The sequence below is a fragment of the Rhodofomes roseus genome, assembly GCF_022264815.1.
Source record: "Rhodofomes roseus strain CIRM-BRFM 1785 chromosome Unknown C8Q71scaffold_17, whole genome shotgun sequence".
Classification (NCBI taxonomy): Eukaryota; Fungi; Basidiomycota; class Agaricomycetes; order Polyporales; family Fomitopsidaceae; genus Rhodofomes; species Rhodofomes roseus.
This window is the reverse complement of record NW_025952973.1, coordinates 522988-539580: the sequence shown is the minus strand read 5'-3', so window position 1 is coordinate 539580 and position 16593 is coordinate 522988. Positions and strand designations below refer to the sequence as shown.

The 16593-nt window shown below is 55.3% G+C and overlaps 8 protein-coding genes across 8 annotated transcripts; 3 read left to right on the top strand and 5 right to left on the bottom strand.

The window, feature by feature from the left end:
* Window positions 1-129: 129 nt before the first annotated feature.
* On the bottom strand, window positions 130-2931 carry C8Q71DRAFT_860094 (TPR-like protein; the record flags this gene model as incomplete). The annotated part of the gene is made up of 2 exons (XM_047927746.1): window positions 130-879; window positions 934-2931. The coding sequence occupies 2 exons, from the start codon at window positions 2929-2931 to the stop codon at window positions 130-132; spliced, it is 2748 nt and encodes a 915-aa protein (XP_047776538.1).
* A 167-nt stretch (window positions 2932-3098) lies between these two features.
* On the bottom strand, window positions 3099-8131 carry C8Q71DRAFT_772688 (uncharacterized protein). Its single transcript, XM_047924418.1, has 22 exons — window positions 7629-8131; window positions 7399-7564; window positions 7122-7348; window positions 6916-7069; window positions 6757-6861; window positions 6560-6705; window positions 6397-6508; window positions 6174-6338; window positions 5991-6112; window positions 5727-5934; window positions 5529-5678; window positions 5382-5477; window positions 5143-5329; window positions 4947-5089; window positions 4826-4898; window positions 4650-4774; window positions 4449-4599; window positions 4270-4385; window positions 4093-4221; window positions 3890-4037; window positions 3701-3831; window positions 3099-3647 (listed from the first exon to the last, which is right to left on the bottom strand). Exons 1-22 carry the CDS (start codon window positions 7952-7954, stop codon window positions 3315-3317), a joined length of 3513 nt encoding a protein of 1170 aa, XP_047776537.1. The 5' UTR covers window positions 7955-8131; the 3' UTR covers window positions 3099-3314.
* Window positions 8132-8157: 26 nt separating this feature from the next.
* Window positions 8158-9431, top strand: C8Q71DRAFT_772687 (inosine triphosphate pyrophosphatase-like protein). Its single transcript, XM_047924417.1, has 5 exons — window positions 8158-8322; window positions 8375-8464; window positions 8529-8699; window positions 8752-8941; window positions 9005-9431. Exons 1-5 carry the CDS (start codon window positions 8304-8306, stop codon window positions 9099-9101), a joined length of 567 nt encoding a protein of 188 aa, XP_047776536.1. The 5' UTR covers window positions 8158-8303; the 3' UTR covers window positions 9102-9431.
* On the bottom strand, window positions 9238-10135 carry C8Q71DRAFT_860091 (uncharacterized protein; the record flags this gene model as incomplete). The annotated part of the gene is made up of 5 exons (XM_047927745.1): window positions 9238-9354; window positions 9411-9480; window positions 9538-9639; window positions 9694-9751; window positions 9820-10135. 5 exons carry the CDS (start codon window positions 10133-10135, stop codon window positions 9238-9240), a joined length of 663 nt encoding a protein of 220 aa, XP_047776535.1.
* Window positions 10136-11445: 1310 nt separating this feature from the next.
* C8Q71DRAFT_725565 (kinase-like protein) lies at window positions 11446-12922 on the top strand (the record flags this gene model as incomplete). The annotated part of the gene is made up of 2 exons (XM_047921708.1): window positions 11446-12028; window positions 12087-12922. The coding sequence occupies 2 exons, from the start codon at window positions 11446-11448 to the stop codon at window positions 12920-12922; spliced, it is 1419 nt and encodes a 472-aa protein (XP_047776534.1).
* A 133-nt stretch (window positions 12923-13055) lies between these two features.
* C8Q71DRAFT_176919 (HotDog domain-containing protein) lies at window positions 13056-14435 on the bottom strand. Its single transcript, XM_047916774.1, has 5 exons — window positions 14045-14435; window positions 13897-13954; window positions 13724-13825; window positions 13600-13669; window positions 13056-13551 (listed from the first exon to the last, which is right to left on the bottom strand). The coding sequence occupies exons 1-5, from the start codon at window positions 14274-14276 to the stop codon at window positions 13468-13470; spliced, it is 546 nt and encodes a 181-aa protein (XP_047776533.1). The 5' UTR covers window positions 14277-14435; the 3' UTR covers window positions 13056-13467.
* A 1-nt stretch (window position 14436) lies between these two features.
* Window positions 14437-15170, top strand: C8Q71DRAFT_177000 (ubiquitin-related domain-containing protein). Its single transcript, XM_047916775.1, has 4 exons — window positions 14437-14621; window positions 14682-14699; window positions 14781-14893; window positions 14946-15170. The coding sequence occupies exons 1-4, from the start codon at window positions 14604-14606 to the stop codon at window positions 15028-15030; spliced, it is 234 nt and encodes a 77-aa protein (XP_047776532.1). The 5' UTR covers window positions 14437-14603; the 3' UTR covers window positions 15031-15170.
* A 29-nt stretch (window positions 15171-15199) lies between these two features.
* C8Q71DRAFT_772673 (histone deacetylase complex protein) lies at window positions 15200-16439 on the bottom strand. The gene is made up of 3 exons (XM_047924416.1): window positions 16248-16439; window positions 16086-16195; window positions 15200-16024 (listed from the first exon to the last, which is right to left on the bottom strand). The coding sequence occupies exons 1-3, from the start codon at window positions 16293-16295 to the stop codon at window positions 15310-15312; spliced, it is 873 nt and encodes a 290-aa protein (XP_047776531.1). The 5' UTR covers window positions 16296-16439; the 3' UTR covers window positions 15200-15309.
* Window positions 16440-16593: the final 154 nt, after the last annotated feature.

Here is a 16593-nt window from a genome sequence, read left to right as displayed (position 1 = left end):
AAGGCATGGTGGCGACAAGTTGCCTTCTGCGACAAGCTCTACATCCTACGTACACGCGCAAAGACGAACCCTGCTGCCGACCTCATCTTACAACCCTTCTGCTTCTCTGTATCGCCGGCAGACCAGACCCTACTCCTCCTTTCGTGTATCTTCCAGTAGATCGGCGAGCCGAGACCATTCTGGCTCATCCTCGAAGTCCTTCGTCCGCCCCATGAACGTCCGCAAGATACTCCTGGCCTGCAGCTTCCACTTGAAGTCCTCCGCCCGGGGACCGAAGTTTCGTAGGACGTCCACCATCTCCTCAACCTCCCCGACCGCCTCTCGCCACCTCTGCACATCCGTCTCACCCTTCTCCATCGTCCCCGCATTGCTGCATCGATACGCCTCGAGGTACGCATTCAGTGTCTCTTCCCACCGGCCCTGCCAAGTCAGCAGACGTGCGCGCGCACGGAAAATCCGCGGCGAGGAGACACGCGGGAGGATCGTCCTTTCGAAAAGTTCGTTGACACGCCTCAGAAGCCCGTGTCCCTCGTTGAAATTCTGCACCGCCTGGCCACCGGAGCCGCCGCCCTCCACGGCGTCGTCCGGGTTTGCTGGTGCCCTCGTAACGGCATTGACGAGCCGATCGAGCACGTCCTCATCGACGGAGTGCGCGCCGTCCTTGGTGCTGCGCTCCTCCACAATGCGACTGAGGGCGCGGCATGCTTCCGACAGCTCGCCGACGTCCATCGCCACGATCATGTAGTTGGACCACATCCGCCAATTGTCGTACGCGAATCTCAAACCCTGCTTCAGCGCGCGGAAGGCCAGCATTTTGTTGCTGAACGGTATGTTCTTGCTCGTCTCGTCGCTATACACTAGCTCCCCCGCTTTTATGTCCTGTTACCCAAACGAGATCAATGTAACGTAACTAGGTGAGAGAGTCGGACTTACCTCGCTATCCTCTGTGTCCTCATTTCCGATCGTTTTGCCTGCCTCGCCCATCCGGAGATAAACGCTTGCAAGGTTATTCCAACTCTCGCCATCCTCATCGTCGAGTGTAACACAACGAGTGAAGGATTCCCGTGCGCCCTCCCAATCCTCGATGCGCACGTACGCGCAGCCAAGAATGAACCAAGATCGGCCAAGGAGCGGATTTATTGCTACCGCCTTACGCAAACAGGCAATTGAATTTGGGTAGTCAGCGCGAGCGAAATAGTACCCGCCCAGTGAGCGCATGGCCCTGCCCGAGGTTTCCTTCGAGATACTCAATGCCTTGGTGTAGTGATCAAGCGCGTTTTCGGGCTCTAGGTCGCCTAGCAGACACCAGAGCTTGGCCTCGCGCATGGCGTCCAGTGTCTGCCTGCGTCCCTGGGTAGACACCTTCTCGCGTGCAATGACCGCATCCGCTTCGGCCTTTCTACCTTCCAGAAGATCGCGGACAATGGCAATGCCACGGTCGCGCCGCTCCATGCTCTGCCAGCATTTTACGACTTCCTCCCACATTTCGAGGCGCTCGAAGATTTCCAGCGCAGATTTCACGACGCCCAGGGATAGGTAGCGCAGCGCGAGCTCCTTCTCCGTCTCCCACTTGCTCGGGAGAGGAATGGAATGGAAGTAGAGCAACCGCTCGGAGATGGTCGAGTCCGCGGTAGGCATTTGGTCAACTAGCGCCTGTAGCTGGAGCGTAGATCGTTCGACGGTGCGCGTGCGGTTGGCTTCCAGGCGGGAGCGTAGAAGAAGTGCCATCGTATGTACCGACCAATTCCTCGGATGAGAAATCACGCGGTCGACGTACGGTTTCATCTGCTCCGCGGTGAGACCATGTGAAGGCGAGGTGTTCCTGACATTGAGGCATAGGGCGAGAAGAATACATTGGTCGAGGGGATAGAGTGCTGGTTGAGACGAAGGATCCAAGTGCGCGAGGCGTGAGCTGGATTCTGAAGCGGACGATGATGTGAATTCGGTCCGCTCCAATAACGTGTCATCATTAAGGGCCAATGTTTCAGGTATGGCGGTAGTCAGGGAAGCGACGGCATCGGGATGCTCGATGGTACCGGTGCTTTGTGCGGCCGTTGTCTGATCGTTCTCTGAGCCGAGAGAGTCGCCTTCTCGTTTGCGCGACTCGGCCAACAAAACGAGCTGCGTGACGTCGGTTTGTTGGAATTTAGTTCGCTTCCCGAGGGCGCCGGTAAGTTCGTACTCTAGCTGTGTCGCCCGGGCTGCGCGGACAAAATAGTCCGCAGCCGATTTGTCATGCCCAAGATGGTGCTCCAACAAACCTTGTTCGAGGATAAGGCGCCCGGCGAGGTCGGGTTGCGAGGCGAAGGATTGCAGGAGGGGTTCCACAGACGATACGACGTCGGCAGGAATTGTAGTGGGCTCGTCAAGAACCTGTTGGTGTACGAGCCAGGCCCGCAATCGCCACCACGCGGCGGATGGGCAGTGATCATACGGGAGTTCCAGGAGCAGCTGCGCGACTTTGAGGAACAAAGGTTGTCTGGCCAGATGGTACGCGGGTTCCCCGCCGTAGGAGAGCTCTGCGACTGCCTTCCTCTGCAATGGAGAGTCTGACCCGGAGGATGTCATATTTTTGGGCAACGGGAATACGTCCGAGACTTGGAAGTCTAAATCTGGGCCCGTCCAGTTCGCCTGCACGAACGAATGCAAGCATGCAACTGCTATAGCCAGTTGAACGACTTCCTGTTCTGCGGAAACGCTGCCCTTGATAAACGAGGAATTGAACCACTCATCTATGGGTTTGTTTTCGAGATCGTCACCCTCACTGCTGAGGGAGAACAGATCCCGGGCACGAGATGACGTGAGGGGTGCGCGGTAGTTGCCCTCGACGACTTGCTTCGCCAGTTCGGCGGCGTCGAACAAGGATGAAGTCTGTGGGATCTGTTCCCATTTTCCGGTGAGCAAAGCCTTCTCGATGGCTTGTACGCTCATTTTGCTCGATCGAGGAAACTGCAAGAGAGTGTTCGGCAACTTCCGATTCGCTGACCGATCGCGTTGTCGATCTGTGATCACAGCAAGGGGTACCACTTACAGATGTGATTACTGAGCGTCGTACTGTACACCTGCATCTCCGATGCAACTGGCTTGGCGTGTATCAATCAGCCTTCAACAGATATACATTCAGCACGATAACCATGACAACGTAATGAAACATAGAGCCAAAAGATGAACACATTACAGTAGCATTACGAGGGAAGTACTGTCATTAGTACCAAGATGTAGAATCGCCATTATGTACCAAGAATATTTAAACATCTACGGATTAAGCAGTCATAAGATTAGGCAATGGACAACAGATGTACGCGAGGCAAAGTTCACATAGAGGCATTAGAGCGCGTCTGGTGCTGCACGTACGCATTGATCATGTTCATCATGTTGCCTATCCCGGGTTCCTCCGGGAGCCACTCCCCGTTGTTCACGCACAGGACCTTCATGCGTTCCGCGTAATCGAGGTCCGGGAGCAGCTTCGGTGTAATGAGGAAGTACTGGCCGCTGTCGACCTTGCAGGTCACCTCGACGAGAGAGTTATGGACTGCCCTCTCGGCACGTTGATCCATACCCTGGTTGATCTCATCTACCAAAGAGAAGGGAGCGCGAGCCTCTTCGGTCAAGCTCATCAGGTACAGAATGGTGGTAAGCGATCGCTCCTACAAAGCCACACTCAGTCGTCATGTCTGAATTTCGGATTGGTAACACCTACCCCTCCTGACTGACGCTCTCCTGTCAGCAGCTGCAGCTTCTCATCGTCACGGAACTTGACGAGAATGTCGATCGCCCATTTGTCAAAGTCATCGTGCTCACGAATGCGGACTTCGCCAGCACAACCAAGACCTGCGTAACAGGTGGGTGTCAGGCGCAGTGTCAGAGAGTGAGGACAATCATCACTTACGATCGAACGCTGCGGAGAACTTCTTGCCAATGCTAGCTACGAGTTCCTCTAAAGCGGGCTGCCAATTATCCCTAGCCGTCTTGATCGAACGCGCAACGCGATCGGCCTTCTTCTCTCGATCTTTGATCTTCTCTGTCAAGGCCTCAATCTGATGGGGACGCTCAGTGAAGGTGCGCCCACGATCCCGCGAAAAGATCACGCACCTCCTGTTGACGCCTCTTGTATTGGTCGACGACACCGGCGTTCGTGTGCATGTTCATCTCCAGCTGGGCGCGCTTGGCTTCCAGCTCCGTCTCAATATCGTCGGCAGATTTATCGGCCACTTCTCCGCTCTGTGAATTGTTCAGACGAATGTTCGCAACCTCAAGCCGAGCGCTTACCTCTTCCATAACGCGGAATTGCTCGCGCGTGTCGTCGTCAACCGATGCTAGCTTGGCTTTGCTGATCTGCAGCTTGGCTTTGGAGTCCTCCTTGGCAACCTCGTACCTATGGTGCACTACGAGAACATTCATGATCGTGCTCTTGACCGTGTCTTGACCAAACACAAAGTACGACGTACCCTCTTGGAAATCGGCCTTAGCCTTGGCAACCTCTTCTTCCTTCTCCTTGACAAGAGCTTCCAATGCCGTCTTATTGGACGCGATCTGGGCGGCCTCTAGTCCGAAACGTGTTGCTGCCGCCTGCTCCTGCATCGTTGCTCGAAGCAGAGTCTAGGGTTTCATTGTAGCGAGACATAGTGGCAGAGCAAGCAGACACGTACAAAGCACTCCTTTGCGACGCTCACTCGCTTCTTGGCATTGCTGAGGATCTCGCCTTTCAACCGCGCGCGTTCGACGTCGACGGGTGGTGCTGACTGAAGATCCTTCAGCTGTTTCGTGTCACGACCTTTCAGTGCCATTCAGTACATTCCACTCCAGATTGTGAGATGAAACATACGGAGTCGGAGCTCAGTGTTAGTGAGCTTCTTCTCAATCTCGTCGACGACCTTCTTGCGAGCATCCAACTGGCTCTGTTCCGATGTCAGACACGGCTAATCGCACAATTGCATCAAACATACCAGCTCGTCCTTAAAGCCCTTCGACTCTGCTCGAATCGTAGCGTCCTCTTTAGCGAGTTGCTCAGCCTCCTCCTTGCACATGTCGAGCTTGTTGCGTGCTTCCTTGATGAGCTTTTCGAGACGATGCTTCTCATCCTCGTCCACTGTGTGATCCTAAAAATCAACCACGGCATAGTCAAGGTCACAGAAGGCTTACCAGCTTGTGAGACGAGGTTCCGAGCCTGTCCGAAGTTGTAGGTCTGATTCTGTGGAAGGCGTTTGCCGTAGCGCGAACGGGTCACGGAGTTCATGACATTGCCGATGATGTACTTTCCACCACCTTCCCTCGTGACCAGTTCCATGGCACGATTGCCATTGGCTCGGTTCGGGTTCAAAGCAATGGCCTGTGCAGGCAGATGAGGTGAAATGGCGCCCATGCAGTAGACCAGGACTCACAGTCTTGTGTAGATTCATGTTCTCCAGGAACCAGCGCATCCCATCAGGACACTTGATGAAGTCGAGCGCATATCCGTCGAAGCCGATCTGTTGCATCTGTAATTACGACGTCAGCTGTCGCCCCCAACCTCTTGAAGGGCGACATACCTCCTCCCGAGTCATGGGTTGAGCTGACGGTGGCCCGGATTGATGCCTGTACCATGTATGAATACGTGTTGATCTCCCGAGGGCATCCGGAGTATCAATGAGAAGTCGGTTGAGCAACGCATAATCATCTTCGCATTGCGCCACGAATGTCTGGAGACACTGAGCGTAGAACGGACTTCAATCAGGGGAATCTCGAACCTTGAGCTGGCTTGCGTTGAAGCAAGCCTCAACAGCGTGTACAAGCTTGTTGTCCGGCACCGTGCAAGACAACATAGGAGGCTCGAACACCTCCATCTTGAATCTATGCTGATTCTGTCGTAACCAGCGCACAGCTTCACCGCAGTCACGGTCCCATCTCGAAAGACTCTCCAACTTCCGATGTGAGGCGTCGTCCAATTGCTTCAAGCTTTACAGAGACGAAGTCAATGCGTGCAACGATTTCGTCGTACATCATTCACTCACTAGCCCATATTTTGGTTGATAATATGGTTGGCTCTAGACTCTTCCTCGACATTCGCACGTTGCTTGGCTTGCAAGTCTTGAACGCGATCTTTCTGTTTTAGCTGCTCAATCTCAACGCGCCGCTATGAGGGATGTAACTCCAAGTCAATAACAGTTGGACCACACGTGCGCTTTGCGACGTACACGTTCTTCCCTGAGCTTGGTAGTGTCTTCACGTTCCGGAGGATTGGCCAATGTCTCCTTGGCGGCAGCAATAGACCTCTTTAGCCTTTCCATCTCTTGCTTGCGGGTCTTTTCAATTGACCTGATGCCCTCAAGTTGATTCTTCAGATCTTCGGCGAGGCTTTCCTGCACGGCGCGTGGAACGTAAGCATGCTGGCGCTATGGGTGTACAACGGTCACAAACCAGGCTCTCGTTGTCCCGCCACCGTTTCACAATCGTCTCGAACTTCTTCTTCGCCGAAGCCTTCTTTGCCTCGCGGGCCTTCTCCTTGTCACTGAGCCCACGCTCAATTTCCCTACAGACAATGTTTCAGGCTCATGACGAAGAGATCGATATACTGCCTTACTTCTTCCGATCGAGGATGGGAGCATTGCGAGCCTGCAGCTTCTGGAAACGCTCGAGCGCCTTCTTGCTGCTTTCCTTAGCTTCTTGATAGAGCGCCTTTGCTTCAGTATACTCTTTGAACGGCAGGATCAGCTCCAACAGTTCAATCTATGGCGAAAGTCAGCCTAGTGCTCAGTTCCATGGACATCGATCCCTCACATCTCGCTCAATCTGACGACGCTCTTCATAGCGACGAACTTCTCGCTCCAGATTCGCGTTTCGTTCCTCGAGGTTCTTGAGCTGGTCTCGGTCGCCATTCAACGCCTGTAGCGAGCATGAATGAGCCTGGTAGGTCCATCAACTATTACGCTAGCTTACCTCCATAAGGCCTTTGAGATCTTTGCCTGCACTGATCAAGGTGTCATGCCAGGCAGTCAGGCTCGCATTCCCTGCCGCGCGCTGCGTCTCCCGGAGCAACTGCTGGGGGCTCATGTGCGCGAACTCAGAGACTTTGTCCTGAGGCAGGAATGTGCTAGGCGCCACATCAATTCGATGCTCGTCTAACAGCATATAAGTGAGCTCACCAAAGGTTGGAGACTTGCACGTTCAGCTCCGCCATCCGGCTGTTGATCTCTCGGCCTGTGGCGGCCTGGCCATTGAGGAAGAAGGACGAACTCTTCGACTTCGCGCTGAGGGTCCGCTTGATGATGAGATTTGGTTTGCCCTTCGGAGCCTTCAGCTCAATCTCGATGAAGCCCGAGTCCGTGCCAATCTTGACGAAGGAGTTCAATTCTGTGGCACGACCAAGGACCTTTTGTGGTCGTCAGCGCTGAGCAGGTGGTCAGGGTTTATGTGACATACCGCGGGTGGGAAGTTCAGGCCGAGACAAATAGCACACGCGATGGTACTCTTTCCAGTCCCGTTAGGCCCAAAGATCATGTTGAGATACGGACCAGGGCGAAACTCGACAGCGTCATATGTGACGAAGTTCTCGAGCTTTATGCGCACAATGGACCCCGGGATGAATCTGTTGAATGCACATTTTCATGAAGCTCGATGCGCCATATTGTAGAACACACATCAGAGCTCACCCATCTGTATCTCGAGGCAGGGTCTTCGTGCGCTCTGGCTTTACATCTTCCGCAGGCGCCGAGTCGCCCTCCGCGTTCAAACGGACGCGCTTTGTGCCATGGGGAGACGCGCCCTGCTCCTCTTCGTCCTCATCTGCCTCACCCTCCGCGTCCTCTTCTTCATCACCCTCTTTGCGATCGTCCTCTTCAGGATCCTCTTCTACGCGTCGCGCAGCCCTGGACATCTTCTCCTTTCTAGCCGCCTCGGCACGCGCCTTTGCCTTACCCTTTGGCGTATTCTCTTTCAAAGAGTCGTCGCTCACTGGTGACGCAGGCTTCCTGGCCATTGATACAGCGTCGTATGCGACGAGCGAGTGGTGTGGAGACAATGGACAGTAGGGTGGCACGCGTCGAGGCGACCGCTTCAGCGAGTTCAGGGCAGGCCATTTCGTCTTGTAAGGGTGGATCAGCTGAGTTTGAACTCCCTATCATTGTTCACAAACCCCATTAGAGACGCGTCGTGCACATTGACGCTGAGGTATCAATTTAGCCATGATCGCGTCCGAGTGTCAGACTCAGAAGCCGAGAAGCCTCGAGTCACCCTGACCAAAAGTCTATCGCTAGTTGTTCATAAGAAGGTGACGTATCGAGGCGGTCTAACACCGAAGAGAACTCTACAGCACGACGCACTCGACAATGGCCTCCAAACGCCTCAGTAAGTGGACACTAAACGGATGCAGAGGTGGCCCGTCTGAGAACGTTGTCAGTCTTCGTGACAGGCAATGCGAACAAGCTCAAGGAAGTTCGCGCCATCCTCGCACAGTCAGGCGTAGAGATCGACTCACAGGAACTCGATAGCGAGTGCACAGGTTTACTCCGATAGACCGACGTCTGAGCTGATGTTCACCGAATTCCCAACAGTTCCTGAAGTACAGGGAAGCACCCAGGAAGTGGCCATCGCTAAATGCAAGCGTGCAGCTGAACTACTCGGCGGACCCTGCATTACCGAAGACACTGCCCTATGCTTTGAGGCACTCAACGGACTGCCTGGACCGTATATCAAGTACTTCATGAAGGAGATCGGACATGATGGTTTGTCTTGCACTGAACGTACACAAAATGATGAGCTCATGTGGAAGCGTAGGACTCAATAAGTTACTCATTGGCTTCCCGACGACCAACGCATGGGCTCTCTGCACCTTTGCCTACAGCGCTGGACCAGGAACAGAGCCCATCCTATTTGAGGGTCAGACAGATGGCCGCATCGTGCCCGCGAGGGGCGAAACGAAGTTTGGCTGGGATCCTGTTTTCGAGCCAAAGGGGTTCGATCAGACGTATGTACCATACCTACCACTGACGTGGGGTAGCAATGAGCATTTCACTAATCGCGCACGCAGGTACGCCGAGATGAGCGCTGAGGTGAAGAACAAGATCTCCCACCGATATCGAGCCCTAGAGAAACTACAAGAGTACCTTCGTACTTTAGGGGCTTAGAGTGAACTTCATGTCTACATCAGCGGTGGTCATTCTCATGGACAGACGTCGGGAGAGTGAGGCTGAAGACCAGTGTACGTTGATTGATAGCGGCGCGATGAATAGATATCAATGTCAAAGGGTAACGGAGATGAATTCATAGCCTCGCTTTTGAACTCTCCTTGTGTGTCAACTTCTGCTTCCGGGAGGTCTGGAAAGGTGCGATGGTATGCACGGCGGAGACGAGTAGCTTTGACGTTCTCTTGTCATACACCTGCAATGGCCAATTCATAACGCGCTTGACGTCGACCCGTGGCCCTCGAGACTTACCTCTGCGCGAGCGGCTGTAATTCGGCCGCTGGTTGAGATGCTAGTGCTCACCATACGGAGCTCTGTTCCTCTACAGGTTGGAATTGCGTGTCACCTCGGATGACTGTGCCGAAAGGCGAGGGCTCACAATGTAGCGGGTGCGTGGTACGTCATATTTAACGACGCTGACACGCCGGTGTAGTCCACACCAGTTACCAGGGATAGAGTCAGGAGGGATGAGAACGTTCCGCTGCATGAGATGAGCTGTGCGACCTCTCATACGTTATTTCCCAGACATACTCACATGTCAACAAGATGCGCTGAACAACTGCCGGCCAGGGTTCGATGCACATTCAGCATCTCTGTCATTTGAACATGATCAATCACCGTACGACATGTTCGTCCCACAGATCGCGGTGAAGTCACTCACGTTCAGTCACTGTTATCTCGCAGACAGTCCGACCTTGCAACGACAGCTGACGCGCATCTTCCGGCGAGATGGTGTCTTCAAGCAGCTCCAAGTTCTCGCCCATGCTCGTGTTCCGAACGTCCGCCTCGGCCAGCCTCAGATCCTCGACTTCGGTGTGTCCAAAGACACGGCTGCCTGGGAAGTTCCCGATATGCCACGCGAAGATGTTGGCAGACAATTGCCTCTTCTCCAACGGAAGGTTGCCTTTGATGGATGCGGGATCGTCATTCGGATGAGGAGCAGCAGGAAGCCGGCGCACTTTGGAGAGAAAGTCCATGCTACGAGATCTGAGAGCGCAGGTTACCTTTCATGAAGCGAGCTGGGCTCCTTATGTATCGCCTAGACATCCTGGTGCGTGGGCCTGTCGTAGTGCGCCATCCCACGAGGGCGCGCGAGTGGTGTGAACGTAGGGTTCCCATCTGGGCACTCATTCACGCGGAAGCTCGTTGAGTAAGCGTGACGACTGACAGTGATGGGGCTGCATTGACACGCTCGCAAGCAATTCTCCAAGTTGGCTCGGGTGACACCCTGTGACACCGAAACCAGCTAACCAGCGCGTTTATCAAGGTTTATCATGTTTATGATTCATGCCCGGAGGATGCGGACATGTACTGCCCTCCAATAATTGCCATTTCGATTAGTCGCAACGTCGCGATCTAGGTCGAATCAACAGACCACTTCCGACGGTATGACAAGTGGCACCTGAAGTGCAATCCGCCCATCCGAGGTTCTGGATCTACAGTACCCAAATGAATCAATAATAATGAGGCCGTAGGCAGCTCGTAGGCCTCCGCCGGTAATGACCATCATGTCGGGAACAACTTGGCGGATACGCCACCGCGTCCGCGACGGTCGGAAGATCTGGTGGCCTCTGGTGGCTGGAAACATTGGTTCCGGGGTCCCCCGCGCGGTCCAGCCTAAAAAGGCAGCTGTCGTATTTGCTTCCGCTGTGCTAGAGCCGCGACTGCGACCGTCACGGTCTCGACCTGGGCAAGCCTGGGCAGGCACGCTCGAACGGGCTGCTGTGTATCAGTCCAATTGAACTACACAGAAAGCACTCGCAACTGATCTCAAGGGACGGACATGTAACAATGCAAGAAACATGCAGTGTACGGTAGGGCCAGCGCCGGACTCGCCATGAAATTTCGGAAGCGGCGTCTCTGCCCATGACCGTATACCGACGGAGAGAACAAACGGTCGGATGGAAGTGCCATCCGACCGTTTGTCCCGTCCACCACCACAGGTCAACTGCAACGCGGGGTCAAGGCACGGCCCCGCTTTGAACACCGTGGGCCGAAGGACTCGCACAGGTAAGCCTGGCCAGGTTCCCTATATTTCCTGATTGGGGTGCGGAAGAGCGGATACGGGTCCTGTTAAGGACGGGCTATACCAAATCCCATATCCGACATCCTCTCCAGCCAGCAACTTGCCCGACGCCGTCGCTATCCGATACCGAGCAGACACTAGCAATATAAAACCTCAGCCAACTTGCAGAGATGACAGCGAACGACCGAAGTACTCGCTTGCCCGCGACGCCTTTGCCTCTGCTCACGATTCCTCACGATCCGCCAATACCCCTCGTCGACCATGGTGCACTTCAGCGCCATCCTCCCTAGCTTCTCCGGCAAAGTCTTGGCCGCTGGGCATCTACGCCTCCAACTCCTCGAGTCCCTAGGACACGGCGCCTACGGCGTCGTATACCGCGCTTTGGACCTTAACTCGCCACCCTCCAACCCTGCGTACTTTGCCGTGAAGTGCCTCCTCAAACACCCCGAGGAGTCCGAATATTTCTGCCTCCAGCAGCGCGAGATCGCCTACCACAAGGCGGTCTGCAGCCACTCCAACGTGTTGAAGCTCCACCAAGTGATCGAGGAGAGGGACTTCGTTTTTCTACTGCTTGACTATTGCCCTGGCGGCGATCTGTTCAGCGCCATCATCGACTACGGCATCTTCAAGCGGAGAGACGACCGTGTCAAGCGCATCTTCCTTCAGATTCTCGACGCCGTTTACCATTGCCACCGTATGGGCATCTTCCACCGTGACTTGAAGCCCGAAAACGTCCTTTGCTCGGCCGACCTCAATGAGGTCTTCGTCTCCGACTTCGGGCTTGCAACGACCACACGAGTCAGCACCGCCTTTGGATGCGGAAGCTCATTCTACATCAGTCCAGGTGAGTTTATTGCAGCGGAGGCGTTGTACGTGAGACTTACGGGCAACCTGAATCACAGAATGTGTCGGACGTGCATCTCAAGGACTCCCCTTCCTCAGCGCCGTCTCCGATGTCTGGTCACTCGGGGTCATCCTCACCAACATGATCACCGGGCGGAATCCGTGGACCATTGCGTGCTCGATCGAGGACTCAGCGTTCGTCTCCTACTCGCGAGACCCTGACGCCTACTTCCGGCGCATGCTCCCCATGTCCGCCGCCGCACGTCGCATTCTCCTCCGCATCTTCACTCTCGACCCTACCGACCGCATCAGCCTTCCCGATCTGCGCGAATCCATTCTTAACGCCGACACCTTCTTCCTGAGCGAGGAGGAGGAGCTCGTATACGAGCTCGAGCACCAGCTCACCAAGGTCGGCTCCGTCGACATCACGGACGTCGACCGCCAAGACCGTTTCGACTCGAGCGAGAGCGACCTCGAGCTCGTCGAGATCAAGCCCCTCCCCACCGCACCGTATCCCGAGGCCGACGAGGATGCATCGGTCCGAGCAGTCTTCGCACCCTCTTCACCCTCTGCGCATGCCCCATCGACTTTCGACGATGCGAGGTACTCCTCGCTATTCTCCATGCCCTCTGCATACTCCCATTCCGAGTCGGAATCGGAGGAGAGCGAGGGCCCGATTACCCCCGAGCAGCATGCGGTCGTGGACACGATGCCCATCCCGGAGCTGCATCTCGCGCCACCCAAGGCACCTGCGCACGAGCCAATCTGCGTGGACAGCGAGTGCGACATCACGGAGGGAGGTCTCGAGGTGCACATCCTGGGCAAGCGCAAGGCAGCGCGGTCTTGGGATCGAGTGGTCGGTGCAGTGCACAAGATTCGTGTTTTGGCGCAATAGCAACCGTGATGCTGAGCATCGCTGGAGTGGTTCGTGGACGAGGGACTGAGTAGACTGGGATGTAGCATTAGATCTCTGTGCATTGTGTAGCGTTAGCATCAATCAATCTCTTTGACGACCTCTTCCATGACGCAGTCCCATCTGTGAGCACCTGTGAGCACACTGTGAAGCGTTTGTTGGCGTGCGATTGGAAGGAGAACAGAACGCCATGATACATTGACCGGGAAAGAGATGTGATCAACCGGAGGATAAGCTGAGATTTATGCAGGTCAATAACGAGAGTGTCGCACACTGCTCACTCAATCGGCGTGATATACCCGCTAACTCTGGTGCCCAGCGATATGAGTAGCATAGGTGCTCGGGCCACCGTCACAGCTTAACGAGGCGTCAGTGTTCGTAAGATTCAATGCGTTTATGGATGAAAGGTATGCAGACCAAGAGAACTGCCGGTCAAAAGCTTAATCAATCAGGATGGACGTCGAAGCACGGCACGAGATCGCGGAGATATATAGCAAAAATAAAGGCATCCAACGGCCACTCGCCGATCAAAGCTTGAAGTCAGACTTGCTCGGCACCATCTTGACATGATTCCCAGTGACGGCTAGGCGTTTGGTTGTCAAATCCCAAATCTAAGGGCGCTTCAGTATCGAGGCATTCTGGTTGTCGCGTGCACATACCTCTGCACGAGCGGTCACCGCGCGTTTGCCAGCGGCGGTGGAGATGTTAACGATCTGTATCTTGTCGCCACTGTTGCAGTGCATTCAGTGTCGGGCATAGAGCGAATCTGCACGGAGGTCTTACAGTTTTGCCCCGGCGTGGTATGTCGTGCTCAGAGACTGTGATACCAAGTCTACAGGGCCACCCGTTGCAAGTCCCATCACGACAAGAGCGATAGAGGTACAGCTATGAGAGGTGATCCCAACGACATTGAGCCTCACACAAGAGCAGCATTCGATATTCGTCGCTAGACTCACCAGTCCACCAGATACGCAGCGCATCCACCATGCATCATACCGTGCGCGTTACACATATCTGGGAACAGTACATGTCAGAGCGTTGTGTGGACCCCAGAATCGTGGAGTCTGTCTGGCCGGACGACGGAGTTGCCGCTCAGGAGCTCACCTTTGGTGACCGTCGCCTCATACACAACCCGCGCATGGGTCTTCTCGTCTCCAGGGCGCACGAACGTATTGCATTCGACGATTTCCAGATTGTTCTGCACCGAGTCCGCAAAGTCGCCCTCGCGGGTATGCCATGCGGCGATGTAAGCGAGCTTCTCCAGCTGCTCGGACGACAAGTTCGTCTTGGCCTTATCGAGGGTGCCCTTCCAGCGCGCCATCTTGGCAGCAGACATAGTGTGTGCAAGGTGGTCGTGTATGTCAGTGCATACGTCTAGTCTGTGCACTGCAAGGCCGTCGGCGGTGAGAGTTTTGAGAGGGGGGGCTCGGATGATCAACCATCCGTGATATTGTCCGGGTACGGCGTTGACTCTGGCAGCGCGTCCCGCGTCGGGCACGGTCACGAGAGGCGTGTCCCACCCGAAGTGTTTCAGCAGCACCTGCCATTTCCGGAACGCATTCTGTCGCTGAAGCAGCCGTGCTTGAGCCACACGAACGTAACCTTCTCTCTTCCTGCCATCTTCCTCCCTTCCTCACTCTCCCGCACGCGTCATTGAAGCACCATGTTGATCAAAGTAAAGGTGCGCCGTCGACCTCGTCCGCGAGGTGATCGTCCTGCTCATACTGCTTCACGCGTCCAGACGCTCACCGGGAAGGAGGTGTGTAGATCGCCTGCTAGAGACTGGCGGGGGCATGTCGCCCCTCGCGCAACAAACGTTCCTGACTTGCGTGATTCACAGATCGAGCTCGATATCGACCCTGATGACAAGATCACGCGCATAAAGGAGAAGGTCGAGGAGCAGTCTGGTGTACCCCCGCCTCAGCAACGACTCATTTACGGTGGCAGGCAAATGTGCGTGCGGACAAGCAGAACGCTGGGTTCGCGCTGACTCATAGTTGTGCAGGCCTGATGACAAGACGGCCAAGGACTTCAACATCACGGCGGGCACTGTTCTGCACTTGGTGCTCGCCCTTCGTGGAGGCCGTTAGAGCGCACTCAGACCGCACCCGATGTTCCGATGTCCGTCATAAGGAGGAGAGAAGATTCACAATAACCCAATGTAGCTATCACCCATCGTGCGTTGTTAGATATGTGCTATAATCGTGTTCTCGCTGCTATCAAGAGTTTTGTCGCCTCCGGGGCGCACATTTATTGCATTCGCCGCGGTCAAGCAAACGGGCTCGATTGCTCAACGTGAGAGGTGATAGCACAACAGAGCAGCCTAAAACAGAAGTAATTGAGAGAAGCACAGCAAGATATAGCACACCTCAGTCATATCTTCCCCGACGTCTTGGTGGACTCCTTGACCTTGAACCACCTCGCCTATCTCGACGATCACCCCATGTGTCCCTCCTCGGAGGAGGCGGCGAATCTCTGCGTGGGGGTGGCACGCGCCTATCATCGTCCCTGTCTCTGTCCCTTCCACCAAACCCACCACGTCCACCACGCCCACGCGAACCAGCTGGCGGCGCGTCTGACCCACCGCGCCAATGTCCACCACCCCTCCCCAACCCACCTGGTGGACCGGCAGTAGAGGACGCACCACCTCCCCATCCACCATCCGTCCTGTTACCGCTCTTCCACCCGTTTGATGTAGGGCCGTTCGTGCCAGGTGCGGCACTGCCCTTGATGGCGAGTTCACCCCCGGGCGCAGCAACTGTGGCATTTTTGGGCAGTAGCACAGCAACGCAAAGGTAGTCTCCTGGGACGAAGCGAAGTTCGTCAAGCGTGCGCTCGTCATTGCCTGGTGGGACGTCGTCGTCGGTGAGGAGGCGCGGAGCGGTAGAGGTGAGTGAGCCAGGCTCGCCGAGGATGTCTCGCGAGTAGACGATGCCGAGCTCCTTCTGGTTCAATCGTCCGCGCGTTGCGCTGTCGGCGTAGAGCGTACGGAAGGAGTACCGCGCGAGAGGATGCCGTATCTCAGGGCTGGCTGGCGCAGTTGCGCGGACTGTGGTCAGCACTTCGCGCAGTGTTGCGTCCTTCCTATACAGGCATAGCATCGTAAGTCCGAGTCTGGTCGTGCAGACATACAAGATATATGTACCATGTGAATATTTGCTGTTCATCCGCCGTCGGTATAGGACCATCTTCGAACTGCGCAACACGGTGGAAACCGCCGACTTTGATGAAGGTGCGAATGAGAAACGGGGCCGTCTGGCAAGCTACACTGTCAACGTGATATCGCATTCACCGCCGCTGTGCGTACCTTTTCTCTATCAATGATAGGGCGACCTGAAGGCGTTGTTTCGTCCATTGCGCAGGCGAAGACAAGGAGGACGATGGAAGAGACGTTGGGAGGGTTGAGCGTCTGAGCGCCCAGTCCAAGCGCCCACCTCGAGCAGCTGACGTAATTCACCTTTCCGGGACCCGGTATCCTGTTCGGTGTAAGTACGCCCGCTGTAAGTGGTACCACCAAGTCTACTCCCGTGGTCTGCCGTCGCTCTGCAGCCTGAATCTACGCAGCCACGGGCTGTTGACCAACTTCGCGCTTACGGCACTCTTTGTTCTCGTCAACTTCGACGACTTCGGCGCCGGGATCCAACACGTTTGTT